This window comes from Pelodiscus sinensis, chromosome 4, assembly GCF_049634645.1.
Source record: "Pelodiscus sinensis isolate JC-2024 chromosome 4, ASM4963464v1, whole genome shotgun sequence".
Classification (NCBI taxonomy): Eukaryota; Metazoa; Chordata; order Testudines; family Trionychidae; genus Pelodiscus; species Pelodiscus sinensis.
Window position 1 is genome coordinate 15,579,035 of NC_134714.1, and position 27,082 is coordinate 15,606,116.

At 40.9% G+C, this 27,082-nt stretch overlaps 1 protein-coding gene across 1 annotated transcript in view; it reads right to left on the minus strand.

Annotated features, from left to right (window-relative positions):
- ESR2 (estrogen receptor 2) overlaps positions 1-27,082 on the minus strand; it is a 65,324-nt gene that overhangs the window by 30,268 nt on the left and 7,974 nt on the right. The window contains exons 3-5 of the mRNA XM_006134078.4: positions 20,557-21,046; positions 7,902-8,077; positions 832-948 (exon numbers count right to left, since the gene is read on the minus strand). Coding sequence (XP_006134140.1) covers positions 832-948; positions 7,902-8,077; positions 20,557-20,987 — 724 coding nt within the window. The 5' untranslated portion in view covers positions 20,988-21,046. The remainder of the gene's footprint in view (positions 1-831; positions 949-7,901; positions 8,078-20,556; positions 21,047-27,082) is intronic.

Below are 27,082 nucleotides of genomic sequence, written 5' to 3' on the forward strand. Positions count from 1 at the left end.
TATAGTCAAGATGCTTTTTCCAATGTGCATTACTTTCCACTTATCAACATGGAATTTCATTAGCCATTTTGTTGCCCAGTCGCCCAGTTTTGGGAGATCTCCTTCTAATGCTGTGATAGCTAAACTTTGGACTTAACTATCTTGAGAAACTTTCTATTATTTGCAAATTTTGCCATACTACTGTTCACACCCTTTTCCAGATCATTTATGAATATGTTGTTCACATCCCAGTACAGATCCTGTGGGAACTCCACTATTTACCTTTCTCCATTGTGAAAGACTTAGGCCATGTCTACAGTAGTACTGATGTTGGCAAAATTTTTGTCGCTCACGGTGTGAAAAAACACATCCATGAGCAACATGTTTTGCTGACATGTGCACAGCGCTATGTTGGTGGGAGACTCTCTCCTGTGAATATAGATACTGCCGCTCATTGAGCTGGTTTTGTTATGTCGACAGCAGACCTCTCTCCCATCAGCATAATGTGGCTACATGAGCACACCTGTGCCTTTGTAAACTTGTTAGTGTAGACATGGCTGTAGGACCTGATCCTGCACAGCATGGCAACCAAGCAAACTGCCTTCAGATAGCATCTGCAGAGGGTAAAGCAATCTTTGTGTGTGCTACACAGTGCAGGACTAGAGCCTAAAGGCTTCTTACTATTTTTCCTTCTCAAAATGAACACTAACTGAAGTGTCTATTTTTCTGGTGTAAATCAGCAATTTTCTTCCTACATGTAAATCTGTCTTACTGTAGTTACCTGTCATGCCTTTTTAAAACTTACACAGTCCTTAGAAGTTGCTTAGAAAAGATAAGGGGATAAAAACTCACCACATTTCATCATTCCTACTTCACAGCATTTCCGTAGTCTACATGCCTGACAGCTCTTACGCCTATTTTTATCTATTGTGCATTGATTGGTAGCGGGACAGATGTAATCATTGTGTCCTGCAACAGGATATAAAGAAAAAGCTTTTAAATGTCAAGCAATATGTTAAATCTCTCCTTAACTTGACAGTTTGTAGCTGACATAATGCTGAATAGACCAGTGATTTCATCACTGGACCCAATCACATCAGCCACCAAGTCAGAGGCTCATTTAACTGCACATCCACTAATGTGATCTATGCCAGCAATGCCATATTGGCCAAACTGGACAGTGTCTACGGGAAAGAATTAATGGACACAAATCAGATATTCGAAAAGGCAATACACAAAAACCTATTAGAGAACACTTTAGTCTTCCTGAACACTCAATGAATCTCCAAATTGCTGTTTTATTTCAGACCAATTCCACAAGCCAAATACACAGAGAAGAGTTGGAACTTAACTTCATTCACAAGTTTCTTATGCAAATGTATGAATAGATATCGGCTGGCTCCCACATTATCTTCCACATCTTAATGACTTAACCAACCAATTAACCATTAGCCCCTTCATTGGTTCTTATCAGCCTTTTGTAACTATTTAGTCTTTAAAGTGCTATTAGACTATTTGTTGTTTAAGATTTTCCTGAATACTATTGTTAGAGCAAAAGATAAAAAAGCAAAGGTATATGCTATTGTTACTGAGTGTAATAAATATGATCACTGATTCTGGAAAGCACTTAAGCCTTTACATCAATGACGCACATTTTTCTACTTAATGTATTAAGTGCTTACCTGAACCAGGGCCAAAGACTGAATTTTTTGAAGTGCCTGTGTCACTTAAGGTCTTAAGTATTAGCAAAGTCAATGGGAAGTAGGCTCTTAAATTTCTAAGTCACTTTTGAAAATTGGACTTAACTGTTTTTGGAAATTTTACCCAAAGTGCCTAATTTCCATGCAGTATGAAATGTCAAACATTCTGATTCTAGATATTCTACAAAGCAGATTTTCATTATCAGTGCTAGCACAATGACATTGGTTTCCGTGGAATTTCATCTACAGAGAATTTTGCCTCAAATTTCACTAGCGTAAAAGAGTAGACTATTATTTTATTAATTAAATACTACCAAGTCGCTTTCTGTAAAATACTTTACATTTCCCTTGTATGGATTAGCTAAGGATGCAAAATATTCTCTTTCAAACACAATAATTTATCAGTCTTCTCTCTGGTATTTTTCAGAGGGGTTAATTTGTATTTGTAGTTGATGTAAAATTATTCAAAATTAATAGATAAAAAATAACAGAAGGTTTTGTGTTATTAGTTCATAAACAAGCAGTTTGGGAATTGTTTCCCAAGGGTAACTAATTTAACTGAGCTATTGTGAACATTTCCCTGTAAAATTAACACACTTTACCACCTTGAATTTTTCAACCTACAGTACTTAAAAACCAGCAGGTTACATTTTGCCTAATGACAAACAGCAGGTCTGACTGATAAAAAAGCACTCCAGCCTACATAGAAAGGATATAAGGTGGCTTTAGGCCATCTTTGTTGCCTTCTAATTTTTAATTTCTCCAGGGTCTAGAGAGCAGCTCCTGGAATTTAGATAGTGCTGAGAGACTAACCAAGTTATAAGCTTCAGGTGGTAGCCAAGTTAGTCTGTATAGGATAAACTTAAAAAACAACAAATAGTCTGGTAGCACTTTAAAGACTAACAAAACATGTAGATGGTATCATGAGCTTTCGTGGGCACAGAAGTGGGCTGTGTCTATGAAAGTTCATGATACCAGCTACATGTTTTGTTAGTCTTCAAAGTGCTACCAGACTATTTGTTGTTTTTTAAGTTTATCAAGCTATAACAGTCTATATCTGCCTGCATATTGGAAACTGTGCTGCACATAATCTCCTCTGCAATACATGCTGTGATTTCAGCTCTGAACATTTCTTTCACCCCAGCTGTACCCCAGCATTCTATTTACACCTGCTTTGCTAAATGTCTTGAAAAGAGACACTTGGACAGCACACGACTGTCTTCTGCAGTACCCTCACCAGAACAATTCTCTATTAGTCAAACTGAGAGATTTTTAGAATCACTTTACCTGGCACAAAAGGGACTGAAGCAGAGGCAAGAACCTTGCCCATAGTAAAGAGATAAGCTCCACCTGAAACACAGTCTGATTAAAAATTATTTTGCAGTAGTTTCAATACTGTTCAATTGCTGTGATTTTACAATCACATTTTGGGTGTATCTAGACAACGCAGAACAGTCGAAAGAGTATATGCAAATTCCACGGGAAAGTAATTAAGATGTGGCTTTTTCAGCGAACCACCCCCTTTGTTGAAAAGCCATTCTTCCTCAAAAAAGGAAGTTTCGACAAAGGGCGGAGGGGGGGGGTGTTCACGGAATTTGCATATCTTCTTGAGACCGTTCCCTGTAGTCTAGATGGGGTTTTATATTCGTTTCTCTTTGTATGATAACCGGCTTCTCCTGTTATTTATGTGAATCTGACTATACAGAGGAAACAGTGAAAATGATTACATACTAAGTGCTATCAAATGCAAAATAAACTATCTGAAATTAGAGAGGGAAAAAAAAATCTCCCCTTCAGGAGTCATGCTGCCATTGAAGGCTAACACAGCAGCTGTGTGTGAAAGTCACACAGAGGGCTCAGAGGGGATTATGACTTCTTTTAGTAACATTAATTCCCATTTGGCTTTCTTCTTAGAAATTTGCATAAGGATGGAGAAAGCATGCCATAAAGAGTGACTAGAAGTTTTAACCATTCTTTTATCACTGCTCCACTAAAAAATCTTTAAGGAATCATTCACATGCTGAATAGTCATGGAGGGCTATCTGCAGGCTTGCTAGTCAGGGCTGGGCTGGGGTAGGGGGCAAGTCTGAGACTGTGATAAATCACTCAATCCATTCTGCAGATTTAGGGCATTTTTGTGCTATTGACTCCAATGCAGACAGAATTCAGTCCTAAAACTGATCAGCTAAAGAGACTTTTATCTGAACTGTAGATATTCCAGAGCACCATTTTTCTAATTAAGGGGCATATGTGCTAAATAATGTTGAAATTTACTTTTAAAATACTTCTAAATTTTCTCTGAAAATTAAAACCTTAAAAGGCTTTGTCTTTTATTGCATCCACCTCTAATCTATTGCAACTGTAAATTTAATATAGATTGTGAGTTCCACAAGATAAGTATTATGGGTTTTGTTTTTGTTTACTTGCCCATAAAGAACATAACTCTGCTATTCAGCATGCAGCTGTGCTAACAATACAAAATTGTACAGTTGCAAAGATCTGTAAACACCAGAATAGAAAGTATGCTCCAAAGAAATGTGAAAAGCCTCAAGCAAAGGCATAGTACTACATATGTTCCATAGAAAAACAAAATTATGTGGCAAAACTCCCACTTACTTCAGTAAAAGCAGAACTGAATCATAAATTACTACAAATATTTGAGAGCAAGCAAATTAATCTTGCTCAAAGCAAAAGATACTAATTTCCCTCTGTGAAGTACACCACAATTAAAAAAGAGTTAAGGGATTTCTCAAATATCTTAATGTCAAATCACCTACATGGTTCAGAGGGAAGAAAAATGGAGGCTCAGTCTATACTGAACAGTTGTCAGCATTTTTTCATTAGTTGAGTGTGACAAAACCACATGCCTGACTGTCACAGCTATGCCTACAAAACCCCCAGTATAGAGGCAGCTGTGTTGACAGAAAAATATTTCTGCTGGCTAAATTAATGGTATTCGAGCAAATAGTGTTCCTGCTCCAACAGAAAAACTCCTGTTGTTGTAGGCTGAGTCTACACTAGGGCTGTGTCCAGACTCAAGGGTTTTTTCAAAAAAAGTAGCCTTTTTTCGAAAAAACTTCACCTGCATCTAGACTACAGCCGCGTTCTTTCGAAATTAAATCGAAAGAATGCGGCTTTTCTTTCGACAGCGGTAAACCTCATTTCACGAGGAAGAACGCCTTTTTTCGAAAGTGCTCTTTCGAAAAAAGGCGTTCTTGAATGCCAACAGGGCTTTTTAGAAAGAGAGCATCCAGACTCACTCGCTTCTTTCTTTCTTTCGAAAAAGCGGCTTGCTTTTTCGAAAGTACTGCTTGCAGTCTAGACGCTCTTTTTCAAAGAGGCTTTTTCAAAAGATACTTTCGAAAAAGCCTCTTTCGAAAGAGGCTTGCAGTCTAGACATAGCCTAGGGGGCAATGCCAGCATAATTTAGCACATGCACATATAGTCTCCATATACCCTCAATATGGAGATTGGGGTTGTCCCCATGATTTTTCTCTTATGGATTTTGCACCAATTGCCATGGTAACAAGTTAAGATTTTTTCCCCAATGCCTTTAAATACTTGTGGTTCCATCCTGCTCAGGCTTAGGCATCTTCTGCCTGCCATATCTGGTTTCCTGGCAGCACAGTTCAAATCCACTGCTAATGTCCCTTGAATCCCCTACAGGGAAAGTTCTACAATGCACGTTAAGCCATTCTCAGATTGAATGAACTGTAGGGAGCTTGCTGGGTTCATAACCGAGACCTCAAGACGAATTTTTTTCAGGTAGGTAACAAAACATTCTTCTTTATCTAGTAAAATTACATTTTCACTATTAGCTTTTTAATAATTTGAAAGTTACTCAAAAATTAAAACTAGTATTTCTCCAGGTGAACCTTTATTATTTAACATAGCATTATTACTTCAAGTTTGGTGTAGTTACAACAAATCAGTGTGTAACTGTACTTCAGAAAATAATTGCAATCCCACAGAAATTTTATGGAGCAAGTACCGGCATTTAAATACTTTAAAAAAAAACCCTACAGATAATTTAATTCACATTAGCTATTGCAAAGAGCCAAGGAATAGCTTTTTACTTAATATGGTGACTCACACAAAGTCAGCTAAGTAGCCTAAAGGAAACTTCAGGATTTTGGGGTGAGGAAATTAAGCAAAAATCTGAATAAGCTTGGATGCAGAGCATAAATGACCACTGAAAACCATTACTTTTATTTATAGACCCTCTGGATTAAGACCAACTGTTTTCTACCTACGTGAATGAAGATTTTCAAAGGATTAAAACAGGTACCCTGTTCAAAGTATAGATGAGCACAACTTTTTTTCCTGCACATAAAACTACAAGACCAATTTATTGACTATATACACAAAAGTCTTCATTTATTATTTAGGTTTGATTGTACTGATTTCGCACTATATGCAGATCTGACAGTCGTTGCATTGCATGCACAATACACGTGCTATTCTTGAAAATGTAAACCATTTTTGTACCAAGTTCTACTCAAAGTGCTACCCAATAGGTGAAATTCACCTTGTCACATATGCCTCAAACAAGTACCTCCACATCACTACATACCAATTGCAAAACAGGAAGAGATGTATGACAGACCTGTATGCAGGAATTTCTTGGGGTGTGTGTGCTTTTTTTTTGTAAATGTGGACTGCAAGGGTGTTAATGCACCCCCATGGTCCCAAAGTAAGCAGGAAAGTCAGCGCCAGCCTTCCCCCAGCCAGCCAGAGCATGGGGGAGGGAGGCTCATGCAGTGCATTACTCCTGCCTTCCCCTAGCCAACTGGAGTATGCTTCCTTGGGGGACTATGGGGGTGCTTTCGCACCCTTTGCAACCTCCCATCTCCCCCTGCGTACAGGCCAGTATGAATAGAAAAACTATTGCAGCTTGCATTTGCATAGTTCAGGTGTTACAGAGTAAGGGTCTGGCCTAGATCTAATTAAGAGAACACCAAGAAGACTGGGAGAAGGCCAAAGAATAGGTTATTAAAGCTAGGTTTATTGGTATACAGTGGGCCAAAGCCCCATCCAAAGGATGCAGAAGTCACTATTCCATTCCACACACTGTAACAGTAGGCAAAGAGAGAGTATATTATATACCTACAGGCTCCAGGGGATTTGCATTGAGATCCAGAATTTGAGAGGTATGGTGGGTGGCAGTCGCTCAGCCGCATGGGACAGATCAGCTTTTGCCAGCCAGTGGCTTCCTGCTCGGGCACTTGCTTCCCACTGTGGTCGTTCCACAGTATAACTCCCTCCTACTAGACCCCTCCCTTTCCATATTATCAGAAACAATCAAATTCCAGGCACATCCCATTGTCCTGGCTCAACACAACTTGGCTTTGCTTTAAATTAGGATAAAAGGAAACTGCGTACCAAATTTGGTGGTCCTAGCTCTTTACATTTAGGAGGAGTTCTTGAACAAACAGACTCACGGCCAAATAGATGCACATTTCTAAAATACACAGAGTGAGGTTCTTTAGAATTAAATTGATTTATAAAATTTAAACTTTGTCATTTTATATTCTCTCACCCTAGCCCCACTATCTCTACCTTTTAGACGAAATAATTATTATACCAACTTTGCATTTCTGAAGGTGAAGTAATCTGTAAAACTCAGCAGTGCCACTTCTCTGATATGTTTGTTCCAGGGTTTGAAATGGCAACATATTCTGAGTCCTTCCCTGAAAAGAGCAGGTGTCCACTACCTTCCCAACTCTGACAAGCAACCATAAGATACAGTATTCATTGTATCCTACTGGACACTAAGGGTGCCACACAGCCATTCCTTTACTTCAAAATAATTTTGAAATAATGGATGGCTTATTCTAAAATCTGTAAACCTCATTCTACAAGGAATAATGTCTATTCTGAAATAGCTATTTTGAAGTAAGGCATGTGTAAGATGCTCCACTGTTGCTATTTTGAAATAGCCCCTCACCAGGGCCATTCTAAGTTATTCCTCCCCAGTGCTTCCTGGGGCTCTTAAGTAGAGATAGCATGTCCACATTAGGGAAGCCTGCCTCGGACTAATTTTGAGGCTTTCCTGCAGTGTAGACACACTATTTCAAAATAAGCTATTTCGGAATAACTATTCTGGAATAGTTTATTTCAAAATAACTGTGCAGTGTAGATGTACCCTAATTGCTACTTATGTATATGATCATCTAAGATACCACAGTTTTAAGAAAAGCCTTTCAAAATGGTTTTTCCTACCTTGGATACTTCTTTTAAAGAATGCTTTACATCCTTCACAAGACCAAACTCCATAGTGATATCCAGAGGCATAATCACTGCAGACTGCACAGAAGTGTGCATCTCTTTTGGAACCAGGACTGTTCACAGCAGGACTCGTAAAATCACTGCCATTCGGTTTTCTTTTCAATGTCTCTCTGAAGGAAAAGTAAACAATCAGTTATAAAAGAGTAAACATTAATTAGGATGTATTTAAAAATCTCACTTTAGCCTTTTTAAAGCCTCATTATTACTGAGCATGATGTGGTCCGAGATTCTCTGTGCTAAGTGTTTGTGTGATAATGTCAAAAACAGGGGTGATGGTAACTTAAATTTCTTACAGCTACTGCCCTATCACAACCTGCCTCCCCTTGGGCGGGGGAGGGGCATAAGACAGGGGAGCGGTTTGTGATACAATAATACCTATAAGAAATTTAAGTAGGGGATGGAGTGCAGGAGGCTCAGGGCAGAGGGCTGGGGTGCCAGAGTTAGGGCAAGGGGCTGGGAATGTGGGGTTGGAGTATATGAGGGGCTCTGGGCAGGGGTTGGAATGTGTGAGGGGGTTCAGGAGTTAGAATAGGAGGTTGGGGATGTGGGGGTGCAGGAATCAGGGCTGGGTTACATGAGGGGCTCAGGGTAGAGGTTTGGGGCATGGGGAGTCAGGGCAGGGACCGGGAATGTGTAGGAGTTTGTAGCAGGGGGATATGGAGATGCAAGATTCAGGGCAGGGTGTGTGTAGGAACGAGAGGGGGTGGCAAGGGTGCCATTTCAGGGAGCGTAGGGTCTATAACAGTGTTCCATGAGACACCGGTGTGCCATGAGGCAGTCAGAGGTGTGCTGCAGAGAACAGAGTTCAAAATGGCCACCCTTAAAGGGGCAGGCAACTTTTTTTTTTTTTTTTTGCTCAGTAACTTTCCGCTGGACCCTTTTTTGTCAACAAAAAAAATCCTTGGTGTTCCTCGTAAAAAAAAAATTGTTTGGTGTTCCTCTTAAAAAGTTTAAGAAACACTGGTCTCTAGTCATATATCCCAGGTCCCTGTTGCTTTTCCTCCTTTCTGTGACTAGGGAGTGTGGGGAAAATGCAGAACCAGCTGTCCAAGAGAGGGACAGAGGAGAAATGCAGAAAATTCTGCATTTTCCCCTCGCTCTCTCATCACAAGAAGCAGGAAACAGAAAAAGCAACAGGGGCCTGGTATGTGCAGCTGGAACCTCACTTTGCCCCCTAAAATGGAGGTGGGGAAAGGGGGCTCAGTGCTGGAGCAGTCCCGGAGAAGGGGCACACTCCCAGCCGCCCCTCTAATCTGCTTGGCTGCCTGCTGCAGAGCACTGCAGCCTGCAGGAAGCCGGGAGCCAAGCTAGGAGTGCTTCTCCCTCCCCCTGCCCAAGCCAGCCGGCTTCTTGCTGGAGCGCCACAACAGGACTCACCCCGAATAAAAGACATACTGTAACTCTAATGTTGTTGTGGATTGTCTAGAAAGCTTTGGAGCATGTGGTGATTAGATTGTATCAGGGGTGGGCGAACACAGGCCCAAGGGCCGGATCCAGCCCACCACGCATTTCTCTCCGGCCTGCCCACCTGATTAGCAGAGGTGCATACTTACAGCTGGAAGTCAGCAGCATGTGTGTTCAGCTGCCCCTCCCCCACACTTTGCTCCGTCCTGCAGCCAAGCTGCTTCCAGGATTCTCCTGCTAGCTGTGCAGGGGGGTGGAAGGCAGAGGGGAATGCTGAAGTCAAGATGTTCCCCTGCCCTTGTACCCCATTTCTGCAGAGAAGGGGTCATAGAGGGAGACACACAGCCATCAGAGCTGCTCCAATCTGAAGCATGTGACTCAGAGGAGTCCAGAGCAGGACAGATTTCCCTTAAAGAGACAGCGCGTGGCTTCTCTCAGAAACTTAGCCAGCACACACACTCTCCGTGTCACTACCACACACAGCCTCTCTGTGCCACACACATACACAGTCACTGCCACACACACACTCCCATCTCTGTGCCCACATATGCTCAATCTGTGTCACAAGGTCGGTCTCTCACACACGAAGTATCAATCTTTCACACAGACACGCTCTCTCTCACTCTCTCTGTAGCCCCGCCCCTTCCGCTCGAGGCCCCACCCCTTCTGGGGAGCCCAAGCCAGCCTGTGACTATTTACGAAAATTTGTGAAGTGGCCTCTCTGCAAAAATTATTGCCCACCCCAGATTATACTGTTGAGGTGATAATCATAAAAAAAAAAACCTCACACAATTTAAAAACAGATTAAAACTCTCTAAACCAGGACTCTCTGATCCAGGACCCAGTGGAGGGCCAGCAGCAGGGAGTCCTGCAGGGACTGCAGGCAGCTGGCTGCCTGTAGTGAGCTGCCAATGAGGCTGCCCAGCACACAGCAGCAGGGCTGCCCAGAGGGCTTAGGCGTTGCTGCCTGGCAGGGTTGTGAGCTCAGCAGCAGCCGCAGTGGCCTGGCAGGACTCAGCGCTGTGGTGCGCAGCTGCCCCAGAATCAGAAGCCCCAGTGCGTGGCCACAGCAGCGACAGCTGCTCAGTGGGGTCAACAGGGCAGTGGGGCCGGCAGCAGGTGGAGAGCTGGCTGGAAGGCCAGCGGGTCAGGCTGGGGCGGGGGGGGGCTATGGCAGAGAGGCCTGAATGACCTCCCCCTAGTCTGGCAAAATCCCTCATCTGGGACTGGTCAGGTCCTAAGGGTTCTGGACTAGGGAGGCCCAACCTGTGCATAGGAACCTAGTGAAAGGTAATGATTGGATGCATGGGTGGTGGGTGACGCTGCCACTTGGAGAGGCAAGTTCCCCAGCCTGTGGTCCTGCCCATACTCTGCCCCAGACCCACCTCCACTCTGCCCAGCCCCCACTCATTCCCCACTGTCTTCTCTGCCTTCCCCCACCCTCCCCAGCTCACTCCTTTCCAGATACATCTTTGAATCCAAATGTAACAAACGATATTTGAAAAAAAAAAAAAAACACCCTACTCTTCTATAATTTCTTTCTAAAGAAAATGGAGTGTGTTTTCCACTGCATGCCAGATTGTGAAGACTGGACATGCAAAAGGTACCTATTTAAAAGCACTACTTACAAGAATAAAAAATAACAGTCACAGGTTTTCTGACGCACCTTGATGTTTGTTAGAGATTTATTTGCAAAAACTTTGTAGTAAGGGCAAGTCAGTTGTCTTGCTGAATACAACATTAAATATTATGGAATACATGATGCCATTCTTCTCTGTTTTACATTTTCATAATCAGTATTTCTAAACTGATTTTATATTTTAAATGTACTCTTAAAGCTTCATAAAGTAATAATTCCAGATTACTACATATTTAATGCACCGAAAGAAAGACATTATTTTAAATTAATCACTCAGAGCAGTTTTATGTGTTTATTACAAAGTTCATTGCTTTTAGAAAAATAATTGTGGTTGGATGTTGAATTTAGGAAACTTACCCCCAACACTCTGGTCATCTGAAGAAGTGGGCTGTCCCCACGAAAGCTCATGATACCATCTACATGTTTTGGTAAAACAAAAAAAAAGCGGTGATGTAGCACTTTAAAGACTAACAAGATGGTTTATTAGGTGATGAGCTTTCATGGGGCAGACCCACTTCTTCAGATCATATTCTGAAAGTGAATTGGCATGACCATTATATACATGTTTTGTTAGTTTTTAAGGTGCTACTAGACTATTTGTTGTTGTTTACATTTTTCCTCTTACAGAAGAACTTGGCTACTCCTCTGATGCATGGGAGACAAGTTCACAGATACCAGTATGACTGATGCAATAGAAAAAAACTCTATCGGCAAATAGACTTTAGCCTGCTACATATTGGTAGTCACTGGCAACATAGAATTCTAACCTGATAAATTTCTATTTTGATTACATCTTAAGTTCAAGAAGCTTCCTCTCCTTTGATGTTCCAAAAATATCTCATAAGCAGCATAAGGCTGTCCTGAGGTTCATCAAAACAGCCCATTTCTGGATTGTCTGTGAGTACTAATACCAAGAGAGAGGGTTTTAATTAATTGTGCAGTTATTGGGGGGGATAAAGTGTTCTTAATTTCAACCAAGCAGATAAATCATTTTAGTGGCAACAAAACAGGAGCAGGCAGTGCTATACGCCTTGCCTTGGAGGTATTTATTCCTTAATGAGGATCTTGAGTCATTCATTACAGCTGGCTGAATTTCATGTTGAGCTGAATTTGAAACCTCAGGGGCTAGAAGATAGGGAAAGTGAGATTTATCATAAGCCCTGCACTGAGATTACCATGAAATGTCCTAATGGCAAGACTCTTGGACAAAATGAGGTCTGGATACAAGTAAGAAGGGGAAAGAGGGAGAGGCAAGGTCACTGGGGAGCAAAACATTTCTTGTTTCTGCGGTGTACCAACCAGTTCCAAACACAATACTTAATGATCTGATAAAGGATGGATGAATGTAAATGGAAACTGGGATACAAATAGAGAATCACGATCAATTCGTGTCACTAGATGTTAAAAGGAAACAATAAGAAAAGAGAGGGATTTAGAAAGAGGGGCTAGGAAATTATTTCATAAGGTACACACAGAGAACAAAGTGTGCTGTCAGTAAGCTGAGAAGAAACCCCAGTGTCTTTCCTGTGGATGATTGTAGCCTTTGGATGATTTAAGTCATTGTCAAATAGAATTTGTAGCTAGAACTGGAAAGAATATATTGTTCTGTGTTAATGTAGACAAACCCCCCCACCAAAGTACATAATCATTTATGTGCCTAAATATAAGCAAAGTAGCAGGGTCTCCAGAGTCACTCTCAAATTCTACTTGTGCAACATTCTAGTAAGAATAGATAGAGGAAGATTAGATATATAAGGGCACGTCTAAACTACATTCCTCTTTCAAAAAAGGAATGTAAACGAGGCAAATCAAAAGTGCAAATGAAGCGCAGATTTAAATATCCCATGCTTCATTTGCATATTCATGTCTGAGCGCTTTTTCAAAAAAGTTTTTTGAAAGTGAAAGTGCAGTCTAGACAGGGTTCTTTCGAAAAGAAAACCCTTTTTCTAAAGAACATGTACTGTACCCCATCTAGACTGCGCTTTCACTTTCAGAAAACCCTTTTTCAAAAAAGTGCTTGAACGTGTATATGCAAATGAAGCGCGGGATATTTAAATCCATGCTTCATTTGCACTTTTGATTTGCCTCATTTACATTCCTCTTTCGAAAGAGGAATGTAGTCTACACATAGCTTAAGTGCCCGCTTCCTCTGGGCTCGGGGGATGCTCAGCTCTCCACTCTACCCCAAGCCTCCCCACCCATCCAGTTCATAGAATCAGACCTGGAAGAGACCTCAGGAGGTCATCAAGTCCAGCCCCCTGCCCAAGGCAGGACCAATTTCAACTAATTCCAAGACCCCATGCCTGTCCCATCTGTTCCTGCCTCCTCCCCTTAGTGTGCTATGTCCCTGCTCAATCCCGTCGCTCCCAGAGCCGATGTGCACAGAAAAGCCGCTGATTATGGTGGGCAGCAAGTGCTGGGAAGGAGAGGATGAATTGATTGGCGGGGCCACCAGCGGGCGGGAGGTGCTGGGGTAGGAGGGAGGATGGCTATTAACTAGGGTGGGTATGAATGGTGTCCTTACCCTCTGTTTGTCAGAAGCTGGGAATGGATGACAGGAGGGATCTCTTGATGATTATCTGTTCTTTTATTCCGTCTCAGGCACCTGGCATTATCTACTGTCAGAAGACAGGATACTGGGCTAGATGGACCTTTGGTTTCACCCAGGATAGCAGTTCTTAAGTTCTTATAAGAACTTTGATTTTTAAAGGAAAGAGTAGAAGCATGCTTGAATGTAGTTATGTAATGTTAAGTATTACTAAAACAGATTTATCCCAGTTTTAAAGAAAGGAGGAAGGGGCAAAAATAGTCATCTTATTTTAGTAGAGATTGTAAGTATTACAACTCAAAAGGCTTTTACAAAACTGGAAAAGCTGGAGAGAGGAAAAAGAGGTTATCTAGTGTAAGAGATTATTCTGAATAGATTTTGACTAAAAAAATATGAGGGGGTGGGGCAACTGAAAATGTTTGCAGGCTAAATTCAGTTTACTAGGATTTAAGAAAAATGAATAGTTATTAGATGTGAATAGACTGCACAGTATTAATAAGATTAGAGGATTAACTAGCGTGATTCTTGCTCACACACGTTTTAATTGATTGCCAAATTCTGAGTCAGGAACATGTACTCTCGCAGACACATTGGCAAGGACCAGTCTTGGGGAGCACTGAGTGAAGATTATTAATTAGCAGCAAGTTGATATATCCTGCATGATCAATTTCCTTCTATTTCAGGGAGTAAAAACTGGTGTACATATTCCTTCCTGTCATCTATTTCACTTTTTCTGTAGGAAAACAAGTCACTTAGGGTTTAATGTTAGAAGCATAGCTGTATTTTTATATTGTTAATGAGAACAAACATTCACTAGCCTAATATTTACAAACAGGATTAAGATCAATTAAGAATACCTTAATTCTTTTAAACCATATACTGTAAAGCAGGGGCGAAGAACCTCTTTTGGGTCGGGAGTCACTCACCCACAGAAAAATCAGTTGGGGGCTGCACACAAGTGAAAAGAACAACAACGCAAAACAAAAAGTCTCCCCTCACTGATGTGGCCCTTGATTGAGAAGGAGAAAGACACTCTGCACATTCCCCTTGCATACCAGACCTTGGGGGGAGCACCCTAATAGATTTTTTTTGTGCTCCAGCTTGCAGTTGGGCAGCAGGGGGTGGATGGGGCTGGAGCACTTCAGGGGCCAGATCCAGGCAAGCTGGAGGTCGCATCCAGCCCCCAGGCCTGAGGATCCCCACCCATGCTGTAAAGAGTTATTTTTAAGCATATTGAAGCTCTATTATTAAACTTGAGAAATGTTAAAGCTGGAAGTAAAAGAAAAGTAGACACTATAATGAGTAACTAACTCATGTTACAAGACAGAAAATAATATAGGGTATGTCTACACTAGCCCCCTAGTTTGAACTAGGGTGGCTAATGTAGGCATTCGAACTTGCAAATGAAGCCCGGGATTTAAATATCCTGGGCTTCATTTGCATGTTCCCGGGCGGGTGCCATTTTTAAATCCCCTTAGTTCGAACTGACTGCCCGTGGCTACACGCAGCAGTCAGAAATTAATCCGAACTAAGTCCTTAGTTCGGATTAACTGTTACTCCTCCTGCAATGAGGTATAACAGTTAATCTGTACTAAGGACTTAGTTCGGATTAACTTCTGACTGACACGTGTAGCCGCAGGCAGTCACTTCGAACTAAGGGGATTTAAAAATGGTGCCCGCCCAGGAACATGCAAATGAAGCCCAGGATATTTAAATCCCGGGCTTCATTTGCAAGTTCGAATGCCTACATTAGCCACCCTAATTCAAACTAGGGGGCTAGTGTAGACATACCCATAGAGAGTTAAAATCTATGGAGGTAGACCGAGAGACTAAGATGGTTTATGACTCTCAAATGGCATCATAAAAAAGACCCTGAGAAAATTAATAATTCTGTGTTCATAACAGTGTGAACAGTATTCAGGGGGGTGGAGGGCAGAGGGGAGTGGCCTCGAGCTACACATTGGCCAATTAGGGGGGAAAAACAACACATTAAAGGAAAACAATAAGGAGTCCTATAGCACATAAGACTTGCTTTTGCTGCCACAGGACTCCTTGTTTTTGCTGAAACAGACTAATATAGCTACCTCTCTGAAACAAGACATTAAATGAGAATCTTCCATACTATGCAAGGAATGAAGCAGGGATCTTGTGAAAAAACAGTATGTGATCATATAATTAAAGACTGTACCATCATAATGTGTGCATGGAGCTAATTTAAGGTTTCATAGTTAACTTTAATTTTGGAATTTTCTAATTTTTCACTTTCCAATCTTAATAATGTTCTTTTAATATAGTTTTGTGTGTGTGTGTGTGTGTGTGTGTGTGTGTGTGTGTACACTTTATGCCATAATTCCTTTGTTCTGACTACTGTAACTTTTTTAATTAAAAAATAACTTTTAGTTAAGGAAGAGGGAGGAAAGAAGGAAACATAACTAGATTCCTATTTTTGAGTCTCTTGGCCTGTGCTCTTTAATATACTTCAAGATATTAGATCCCTGTTGTTAAATTCTTATTTTTCTGTATAAGGTTCTAGTGTCTAAGGCTGTGTGAACTATTAATAAGCATGTAAGACTTCATTCTGGTAACATTCAATAAAGACAAGTGGAAAGTATTTCAGTGAGGAAGAAAAAAATCAAATGCACAACTACAATTCAAAATGATCTGGACAAATTGGAGAAATGGTCTGAGGTAAACAGGATGAAGGTTAATAAAGACAAATGCAAAGTGCTCCACTTAGGAAAGAACAATCAGTTTCACACATACAGAATGGGAAGCGACTGTCTAGGAAGGAGTACGGTAGAAAGGGATCTAGGGGTTATAGTGGACCACAAGCTGAATATGAGTCAGCAGTGTGATGCTGTTGCAAAAAAGCAAACATGATTCTGGGATGCATTAACAGGTGTGTTGTGAGCAAGACACGAGAAGTCATTCTTCCGCTCTACTCTGTGCTGATTAGGCCTCAGTTGGAATATTGTGTCCAGCTCTGGGCACCACATTTCAAGAAAGATGTGGAGAAATTGGAGAGGGTCCAGAGAAGAGCAACAAGAATGATTAAAGGTCTAGAGAACATGACCTATGAAGGAAGGCTGAAAGAATTGGGTTTGTTTAGTTTAGAAAAGAGAAGATTGAGGGGGGACATGATAGCAGTTTTAAGGTATCTAAAAGGGTGTCATAAGGAGGAGGGAGAAAACTTGTTCATCTTGGCCTCTTAGGATAGAACAAGAAGCAATGGGCTTAAACTACAGCAAGGGAGGTTTAGGTTGGACATTAGGAAAAAGTTCCTAATTGTCAGAGTAGTCAAACACTGGAATAAATTGCCCTGGGAGGTTGTGGAATATCCATCTGTGGAGATATTTAAGGAGTAGGTTAGATAAATGTCTATCAGGGATGGTCTAGACAGTATTTGGTCCTGCCATGAGGACAGGGGACTGGATTCGATGACCTCTCGAGGTGCCTTCCAGTCCTAGTATTCTATGATTCTATGATACAAAATGGGGAATTACTAGGAACTACTGGGGGGTAATACAGCTTAAAAGAACATAATACAGGTAAAAATATAATACTTTTTAAAAAAAGACCAGTATCATTCTGTGATGCATTAACAGGAGTGTTGTACGTAAAATATGAGCGGTAACTGTCCCACTATTTGGCATTAGTGCAACCTCAAGCTGGAATACAGTGTTCGGGTCTAGGCACCACACTTTAGGAAAGATGTGGGCAACCTGGAGAAAGAGTCCACAGGAGAGGAACAAAAATGATAAAAGATTTTGAAAAACTATCCTACAAGGAAAGTTTAAAGAAGTGGGCATGTTTAGTCTTGAGAACAGATTATGGGTGGTGAGGGCTGATACAGTCTTCAAATATGTTATGGTCTTTTACAAAGAGGATGGTGATCAATTGTTCCCCATACACACTGCAGGTAGGACAAGAAGTAATGGATTTAATCTGTAGCAAGAGAGATATAGGTTGATCTTAGGAAAATCTTTTTAACTATGAAGTTAGTTCAGCCATGGAATAACTTCCAAAGGAAGCTGTGAAATCCCCCTTCATTTGAGTTTTTTAAAAACAGGATGGAAAAACACCAGATAGGGGTGGTGTCTAGGTTTACTTAGTCCTGCCACAACACACGGGGCTGGATTTGAAGACTTCTCAAGGTCCCTTCCAACCCTGCATTTTCAACTCAAGCTAAGATTTGTATCTCATATTTAAGCATAAATACCTTACTTCATTATGGGTTTTTAAAGTTGTTTGGAACTTCTGCCTGTGATCAACAAAATAGGGGACTGGTTCCTCAGAGTTCATACTCTCCTGTATTTGATCTTTCATTTCAGTTATTATTCATAAGTTTTCAGCATCATAAACATTGTTTCCCTGGCAATAAATTAACAATGAATACTGCATTAATATGTCACCATAGGATGAAGCAAAAAAGAGAAGCAGGATTATAGGAAAATGTTTTTATTCAAGTCTAGGTATCTACAATAAAGAAAACAGCTTCTGTTTTATCTTTGTGCTCTGAATTTATAATCAATCCCCATTCTTACAGCTGTGACCTCCTCCCCCGTGAATTGGATCAAAATATACTATGGCATAACATGAAAAAAATCAGCTAACTAGTAAGCTGTATAGCAGTTGTCTACTCATGAAACACTATGGCTGTGTCTACACTGGCCACGTATTCCAGAAAAGCAGCCGTTTTTCCGGAATAACTTGCCAGCTGTCTACACTGGCCGCTTGCTTTTCCGGAAAAGCAATGATGATCTAATGTAAAATCATCATTGTTTTTCCGGAAAAACTATGCTGTTCCCGTTCGGGCAAAAGTCCTTTTCTGGAAAAACTGTTCCAGAAAAGGGCCAGTGTAGACAGCCCAGTAGTCTTTTCTGCAAAAAAGCCCCGATCGAGAAAATGACGATCGGGGCTTTTTTGCAGAAAAGCGCGTCTACGTTGGCACAGACGCTTTTTCGGAAAAAGTGCTTTTCCAGAAAAGCATCCTGCCAATGTAGACGCGCTTTTTCCGGAAATACTTATAATGGAAAACTGTTCCGTTTTAAGCATTTCCGGGAAAGGGTGCCAATGTAGACGTAGCCTCTATGTTTAGCAAAACCAGTATAAAATGCCCCCATGCATACAAAGAAGAACTAAATGCAGGCTCAGATACTATGCTGAGCCTCCCAGAGACACAGGGCAGAAGACATTGCCCAGGAGAGGCAGAGCTGTCCCAGGGAACATGCCAGTGACCAGTGTAACTTAATACCGGAAGTTACAACAGCCTTCTGGCTGTCCCTGGCTTACAGCACATTTTTGGCATGACCTGCTGTGACTTCTCAAGGCAAGGCTGTGCTAGGAGAATTCTCTCTTGGGCTACACACAGCCTGCAGAGGGCCATCTCAGGCCTTGCGTTTGTGTCAGGGGAAGAACATAGGTAATAGAATAAACAGAATAACTTTCCTGACGTGTAGCATTTAATAGATCGAATCTGGATTCTTTACATGATACTGAATACAAGTAGTAATGCTTGTAATAAATAAGTCAACAACCAGATGACTAAACATTTAGTAGCTGAAGGAACAATTGTGTTTGCAATGCCCCACATTTATAAACAGAATTTGTGCGCATAAACTGGGTAATTGTGTTCTGTAATTGATGCTTATGATCCCACCTGTGCTGACGTGAGGATTTTATTCATCTTCTTGTGCGGCATGTGAGTTTTCCTGTCCTATAATAACCCTACATGTACCTCAGTTTCCCTGGGCATTGCACCAATGCCTCCAGTCAGATGTGACTCTCAGCCAGTACATAGAACACAAGGCTTTATTAGTCAACAGGAACACAGTGTACAACAGAAAACCGGAACATACCGTAAAATCCATCATTAGGAAAGGGGAGCCTAGAGCCAGGGCTCTGGCCCTCCCCACCCTGCACAACAAGTGAAGTCAGAATAATACTTCTCCATCTGCCTGGTCCCAGATCTCTCCGAAGCTCCTCCTCCAGCCTTTGTCTGGCTACCCAGGTAAAAGGTGTCATCTGGGCACATCCCATCCTGGGCTCAGGTTATGAAGGGCATCAGCCATTGTTTAAGTGTAGGCAACTGGTTAACCTCCCTCAGTGGAAGTCAAACTCAAAATTCCCATCACCATCTATGCATACACATCCCGCACTCCCCCACCCCTAGTTCACTCCTGCACCCCCTCCTAGACCTTACACCTCACCTTGCTCCTGCACCCTCCCTTCTCCCTAGATGTCACACCCCCACCTCCACCCCACACCTACACCCTCCTTCCTGCCCAGACGCTGCACTGCTACCCCCATTCTGCTTCTTGGCAGCCCCTCTCACACATTGAATCCCTCATTTTTGGCCCCACCCCAGAGCGTAAAGACCCCACAAAATCCACTAGCCTCGGGCGATTAGAAGAGTTAATCCTGCCAGGGGGCCTCGGTGCCTTTCCCCCATCACACACCTTCATGGGACTGAAGCTTGAGGGAAGTGTCTTTTTCTTCCTGTTTCTCAGTTGGGGAGCCATATCTGTGAGGACTTTTTTTCTCCTTCTCACTTAGGAGCCAAGTCAGTGAGGCCTGTGGGAGGGTTTGGCTTTTCACTTGTGTGTGGCTCCCACCTGATTTTTCTGTGGGTTGGTCCCCAACTCAAAAAAAGGGTTCCCACCCTTGTTTTAAAGTATGCCACAGAATGGAAGTCCTTTCAGATGCAAGTTTTTGCATAGCTCTGGTTTTACGAAGTTTATAGTAATGAGTAATTCTGTATTTTAAGACAAAGCAAGTACAGTAACCCACCTCAGTAGCTGGAGATAATATTCCAGACAGAGCCATCTTAAAAAGTAAAAAATACTAACATTATATTATAAAATCACAATAATGCTTATGGAGTTCATTTTCTTATGGATTGATGTGTATAAATCATATGTAAAAACAATACCATCTTAAAAGTATTGAATTTAGTGTCAGATAATAACTTGCAAAATGTTGAAAAATAAAATATTTACCTGTTCATAGGCAGTGCATGATCCACTGGTCTTGTTTCACACCAGGGGCTCTTTGGTTGCTCTGCATATAAAAGTGATGGCTGGCTGTGTAACGTCAAAGGAGAAATATGTCCAGGAGCAGACCATAAAACATTTGGGCTTGATGTCTGCCTTACAGATGCACTTTCTGAATCACTAAAATTGCTAGGAATGTTGTAATTCATCATAGTAGGACTGTAGAATGCCATTGCAGAATATTCATGTCTGTTTTCCACATAAGATGAAGGAATATAAATTGGACTCTGTTCCATTGTCAGAACAGACTGACTGCAGCTATAAACAGGAGAGTTGATGCCAGAAGGTGAGCTTTTAATTTCTGTTTTACTACGTCCAATATCCTGAATTGGCAGTAACTGAGAAAACTCCTTGTGAGAAGATGCACACATGGACATTTTGAAGCTAGAATGAAGCAGAATATCTGTTGTTCAAATATTCATCCTAAATATATAATCTAGAAAAATGAAAACATTAAAAGTTGCTTAATTTTCTAAACTAAAGCACATTCAGGTAACAAAACTGCATGTCTTGAGTCTTTTTATATAGTGGTAAATATGCAGTCAAAATTTAAAGCAACAATAACAATGAAATATAATTCACACATTGCATTTAAGCTTCAAATTTGTTATCTAACACATGTCTCAATGGTGTGTGTAAATCCTAACTCTCAAGTTTTTGAAGAATTCTACTCAGAACTTTGATCTCAGAAAATCTACTTGAACATTTAATTGCCTCGTTTTTTTTAATCTCATAAATCTGCAAACTTTTCTAATCAATGAGTAGTCTTGTGGCACCTTAGAAACTAATATAAATATAATATCAGGAGCTTTCGTAAGCAAAACCCACTTCCTCAGATGAGCTTGAAGCTACCCCTCTGAGACTTTCAAACTTTTATAGTTATCTGTGAATATGAAGCTGCATTCATTTCAGGGCCAGATTAAGGTATTGGTAGGCCCTAAGCACTCTCTTAATCGTAAACCTTTAAATTAGATTATATATAAATATATAAGGGAGAAATGCCCTATCACCTATACAGCTGATAATTAATTCTATGTTATGCCTGTATGTTGTTTGTTGACTAAAGATAGCAAATTATTAAGTTTGATTTAGTAGTTTTCTTATTTTCAATCCGAAACCCTCCGTTTACCCACAGAAGACACATTTGACCAAATATACCGGTAGTTCAATTTAGTCCAGTAAAACAACTAAACCCTCTCTGCAAAATATGACTTCATGACACAAACTTCATCCTAACTTTGACATACAAGGAAGGTCTTAAATATCTAACAAAATCTCATCTCTAGCAATCCAAGATACTGTAGTAAAATTTTATGTGACAGATATTACAACTGGGTGCAGTATCTCTGGAGACCATACTACGTTAAATTAATTAACAGTTTATATGTCATTGTGGGCCAGGAATTGTATGAAATTCTTGGGGTGGTATGAGAAGGGTTAACACAGATCCTTCAGGCATTAAAGAGAGTAAGGAGTAATTAAACCAATGACTTAGGCTATTAGTACATCCAGAGAGGTACCATCTTCAGGACAGGCTTGCATATACTTGTTCAAATTGGGTTTTCAGAGACTGGCAAATAAAATATTTTTAATCTTAAAAGGCTAAGTTCAAAGAGGGGCAGGGAAAGGGCAAGTTTGTGGAAGGTGTGACTGGTTGGATCACAGAAATCCCGTTGAGACTATGACCCGATGTACTGATCATACCACTGAGCCCACCTGCTTGCCCTCTGGGGCACTCCACTACCCTCTCCTGCTGGGCCAGAATCTCTGGACTCCCCCAGCAAAGGCACAAAGTTGGGGCAACACCCTGCCCGCAGCAGGGTAACATATAAACTGATAGCTGCTTAGCTCTGGGAAGACTCAATTACAGGGACTTGTCAGCATCCAGCATGATGTCACGGGGTGCCCAGAGCACCCAATGTTGATGATGATGTCACCCCATTGACAGCCCTGCAGACGGGGGCGCCAACCACGCGTTCCACCTGGGGCAACCGCTGCAACAGCCGGCCTCAGGCCTCTCCTGCATCCAGGATCACAGACCCAAATAGGACCAAAACCCCAAATGAATTCATCTCATTCTGTATAAAAGTTTACAAGGAGGAAGCTCATCGAGTTCGCTCTCTTTATCAATGAAATAGAAAAATGCCAGCTGTTGTCCCAGGACTCTCAATAACAATTTTTACACTAGGTTTGATAATAAACAAAAGCAATTTTATTAAGCATAAAAAGTAGCATTTAAGTAGTTGCAAGTGGCAACAGATCAAAGTACATTACTAAGTTAAAATAAACAAAGCATGCCAGCTAAGCCCAGTACACTAAAGGTATGTCTACACAGCAGCGTTATTTCGAAATAATGACATGTAAGGGGGACTTCTTACTCCGACTCCTGTAACCCTCATTTCACAAGGAGTAAGGGAAGTCAAAGGAAGAGTGCTCTTCCTTCCACTTCCTGCTGTGTAGATAGCGCCAAAAGCTGAACTAAGCTCTTTCGACTTCAGCTACCCAACTGATGTAGCTGAAATTGCATAGCTGAATTCGACTTTTGCCCTGCTGTATAGACATGTCCTAAGAGAAATAGTTGAATATCACAAATTTCTCATCCTAGATCTTTTTCTAACCTGGGCCCAACTGCTTCTTTCCATCCCCCCATTAGAGTTCTTTGTTTCCAGGTCTCTTCATGTATCTGCTTGTAATGGGAAACAGCCTGTGAAACCAGCTGAAGACCATCATTGTACCGATCCTTTAAATAGAATTTCCTCAGAGCGGAAACTCTTTGTTACATCCTCCCCACCCCAGTGAAGCCATACCAAATTCACCTGTCTTTGTGAGACCAACCACAGTTTAGGCTTACAGGAAAAACAAAACCATTCACAGATCGTTGCCTTGAGCATGGCGTCATTAAGAGTCTTAAGTGCCACTTTCTGTAGAAGACCTAGATTAATAAGCAGGTTTACATTCCATATTTCTAACTTTGCATACAAGAAAGATACTTGCACACAAATCAAATATGCATATTCAGGGGGTCAGACGCTCTTGAACGATAAGTTACTTATCCCATTTGGCATATAGCATATATGAATTATGCATATTCATATTCAAAAATATTGCCATAAAATATGGGGACACTGTCACAGAAGGGTTGGGGAAACTTTAGCTTTCTGGGGGGGATCATACGATAGATGGACCTCTGGTAAGCTTTTAGCATTCACATGGTAACTTTTTTTTTTAATGTTTTCTCTGAAATGCATATATGTATTTTGGTTTGTGAAGTCTGAATGGTAACAGGTTTATGCTATTGTAGCCCCTGGGGCGAAACATTAACCACAGATGCTGGATCCCAGTCAGATCTCTTGTGGAAATCACAGTTAGGTGCAGAGGAACTGAAACCCTAAATTCCTGGTCTGGAAGGAGAAATGCAACTCTCCACTCAAAAGAGGTGACAGAAAAATACCCGGAAACCTTTAAGTGGGTGCCCTTGAGGAAGGCCAAGTTGAGGTAAGAGGGTTCAAACATGCAATTCACTCTGAAACTAGATCATGGTTTTCAAAATTGACAGTTGCAGTTCCCAGTAAGAACATTTTATTGCAGTGGTACTAAAGCCAGACAAGTAAGAACTGCTGCCTTGTTGCATGGCCCCTAATGACTTATGATTTCACTGTCAAGCTCTGGATGCAAAGAAAATGTCTGAAAATCTATATCGTAGCTATCAGTTAAATTATTTCCCTTAAAGGTTGTTTAGCACGTACTGAGCTTTTTGCATACCCTTGTGGTGATATGGGTTCCCTTCACCAGCACTTGTTTTACATTAAAGTAAGGTGATTCAAGTGTTAAGTTGACTTTGAATTAAGGGCAGAAGTGCAGGTTTTTAAAAGGATAAACAATATTTCCTTGCCAATGCCTTCAACATCTCATATTGGGTGTCACCCACAGTTTTCAACATCTCATATTGGGTGTCACCCACAGTCTACCTTGCTACTGCCTCTGAGCAATTCCCTTAATGAACGTATGTCTATACTGCTCTAAAACACCCATGGCTGGCCTGTGTCAGCTCAGCTGACTTGGGCTCTAAAACTACAGTGTAGACACAAAGGCTCAGACTGGAGCCCAAGCACTAGGACTGCATTAGAGGGCGGTTGTTTCAGAGTCCATTAAAACAAAACTGGAAGCACAAGCATAAACCACCAAAGACTCATAATCCAACATTTCAGGGAACTTCAGATTCAGCTGAGGGATTTTTTTTTTTTAATGACCCACAAAGGTGAACAGATGGATCATCAGCCACACCACTCAAAGTGTTGACTTGGACTACTGCAACAGAAACTAAATTCACCCAAATTACTTGTAAAGTAAAACTGTGTAATGATAGCGGGTAAACTTATAACTTGAAATGTGCCCATTTTGCAATTATCTTAGTTTGCATCATAGTTCTCATAAACACAAAAATATACCATTGTAATACATATTTTTGAAGCTTTGAACTGTCCTTATCCAAAACACTTACACACATGAAAATCCAAATATTGTTTTTCTTGACAAATGAGAAATTACTGTTTTATATTTAATACATAGTACCCTATATAATATTAAATATGTCTAATATCACCTTTATGTACAGATAGATTAAAAATTTGGCAGACTTTATACAGTTTTTGGATAGTCATATGTGCGATGCCAAATGTATAGCACTAACAAACCACACCAGGAAAAACAACAACAAAATAGTATGTAAAATATTAACCAGAATGAAGTCAGTGAGAAGTGTGTCATTGATTCAGTTGAAGCAGTGGTATTGCACACAATAGATTAATTCAATTTGCTACAAAGTTAAACTACAGACTAGAACAACGAATCAGTCTTAACACAATCTAAAAAGTTACTTTGGGATTTCTATTTTAAGGGCCAGATGATTTCTCTTTGGAGAAACAGATCAGCAGACTTTTCCCTGTGGACACTTCCTGCAGTAACAGAAGCCTGCTGCAGACAAGATGTACAATATAGAAGAGGAACACAAAAACAAGAGGAAACTGAGGTAATGTAAAAACTCTGCATGCTCAGGGATCATCATCCCTCTCTGTTGTACTCCCCTCTTACTGGTACATATTTGATAAGGGAGAATAAGGATATTAAGAGCTAGAGTTAAAAACAAAACAGAGCTGAAATTTAAACTTACATGGTGTGGAGGTGTATATTATTTCTTTTAAATCACCCTTAGTAATTTGCTTTTCAGTAGTTTAAATGTATACAGGCAGTCCCCGGGTTACGTACAAGATAGGGACTGTAGGTTTGTTCTTAAGTTGAATTTGTATGTAAGTCGGAACAGGTACATATTGTAGGGGAAACTCTAGCCAAACATTTCTCCAGAGCTCAGTTTTATTCTCCCACACCTCACTTCCCTCAGTCCTTTATTCTCAAGCTGAGGTGTCTGCTGAGAAAAGCCGCTCCGCGTCTCCCTGGTCTGCTGGGGGGAGCGCTAGCTTCGCGTCTCCCTGGTCTGCTGGGGGGAAGCAGCTAGTGTGGGGTTGCCTCACCCCGTTTGTAAGTAGGGATCCGATGTAAGTCGGATCCATGTAACCCGGGGACTGCCTGTATTTTCAAATATCATTAACATAGTATGAGAATATTATCACTTAAAAATGCATACAGAAGCTCACATTTGTAGATGAGAGTAATGCCACCCAGAAAAGTGAAATATTTTAGGGTTCTTGGGTTGAAGACTTCATCTATTTAATCTCTGCAAAAATTATTTTCAGTGTTCATCTTTAAAACTATGAAATTACTAGTGAACAAATTAAGTCAATTTTAAATCTATCATCTCCTAAACTGCTTGGAATTTCAACCAGTAACATCGATTTTGAAATTCAAACTGGCTAAGGACGATTGCTTGTTAGCAGTAGCTTCCACCTAAATGCCTCCTTGTGGCCAGGGGCATTTTTGCAGTGCCCTGCCTCTAACCGCCCCTCTCTTGTGGGCTCCTGAATCTCTGCAGAATCTTTGTTATGGCTTACCACACCCCTTTCAGGGGTTGTTTCCTACTAAATGTAGCCAGAGTCGTTAATCACAAAATAATCCAACAAAGTCCACAATCATAAGCTCGACCTGAAGCCACCAGCCCTTCCATCTGACTTCCTTACTCAACCAGACACACCTCTGCAGCCTCCTGTTACGGTTTATATTAAATCATTTGATTTCCTTCTTGTAATCAGGGCTGTCTTAGCCCCCAGGCTCTCCAGCCCAGAGCAAGTCACCATTTTAGTAACAAATTGGAAACAAAGGTCAGGGATTTTTAAATCCCATTCAGGTTACAATTTTTTTATTTCTAGTTGAAGATCTTTAAGGAAGTGTTGAGGTGTCCGAATACATGTAATGTTACTAGTGATCAAAGGATGCTGACAATACAGTCACCAAGAAATGATCCTTGCCATATTCTAAAAATTAAAGGAAAAAGTATGATCTAATCTTGGATAAACAGAAC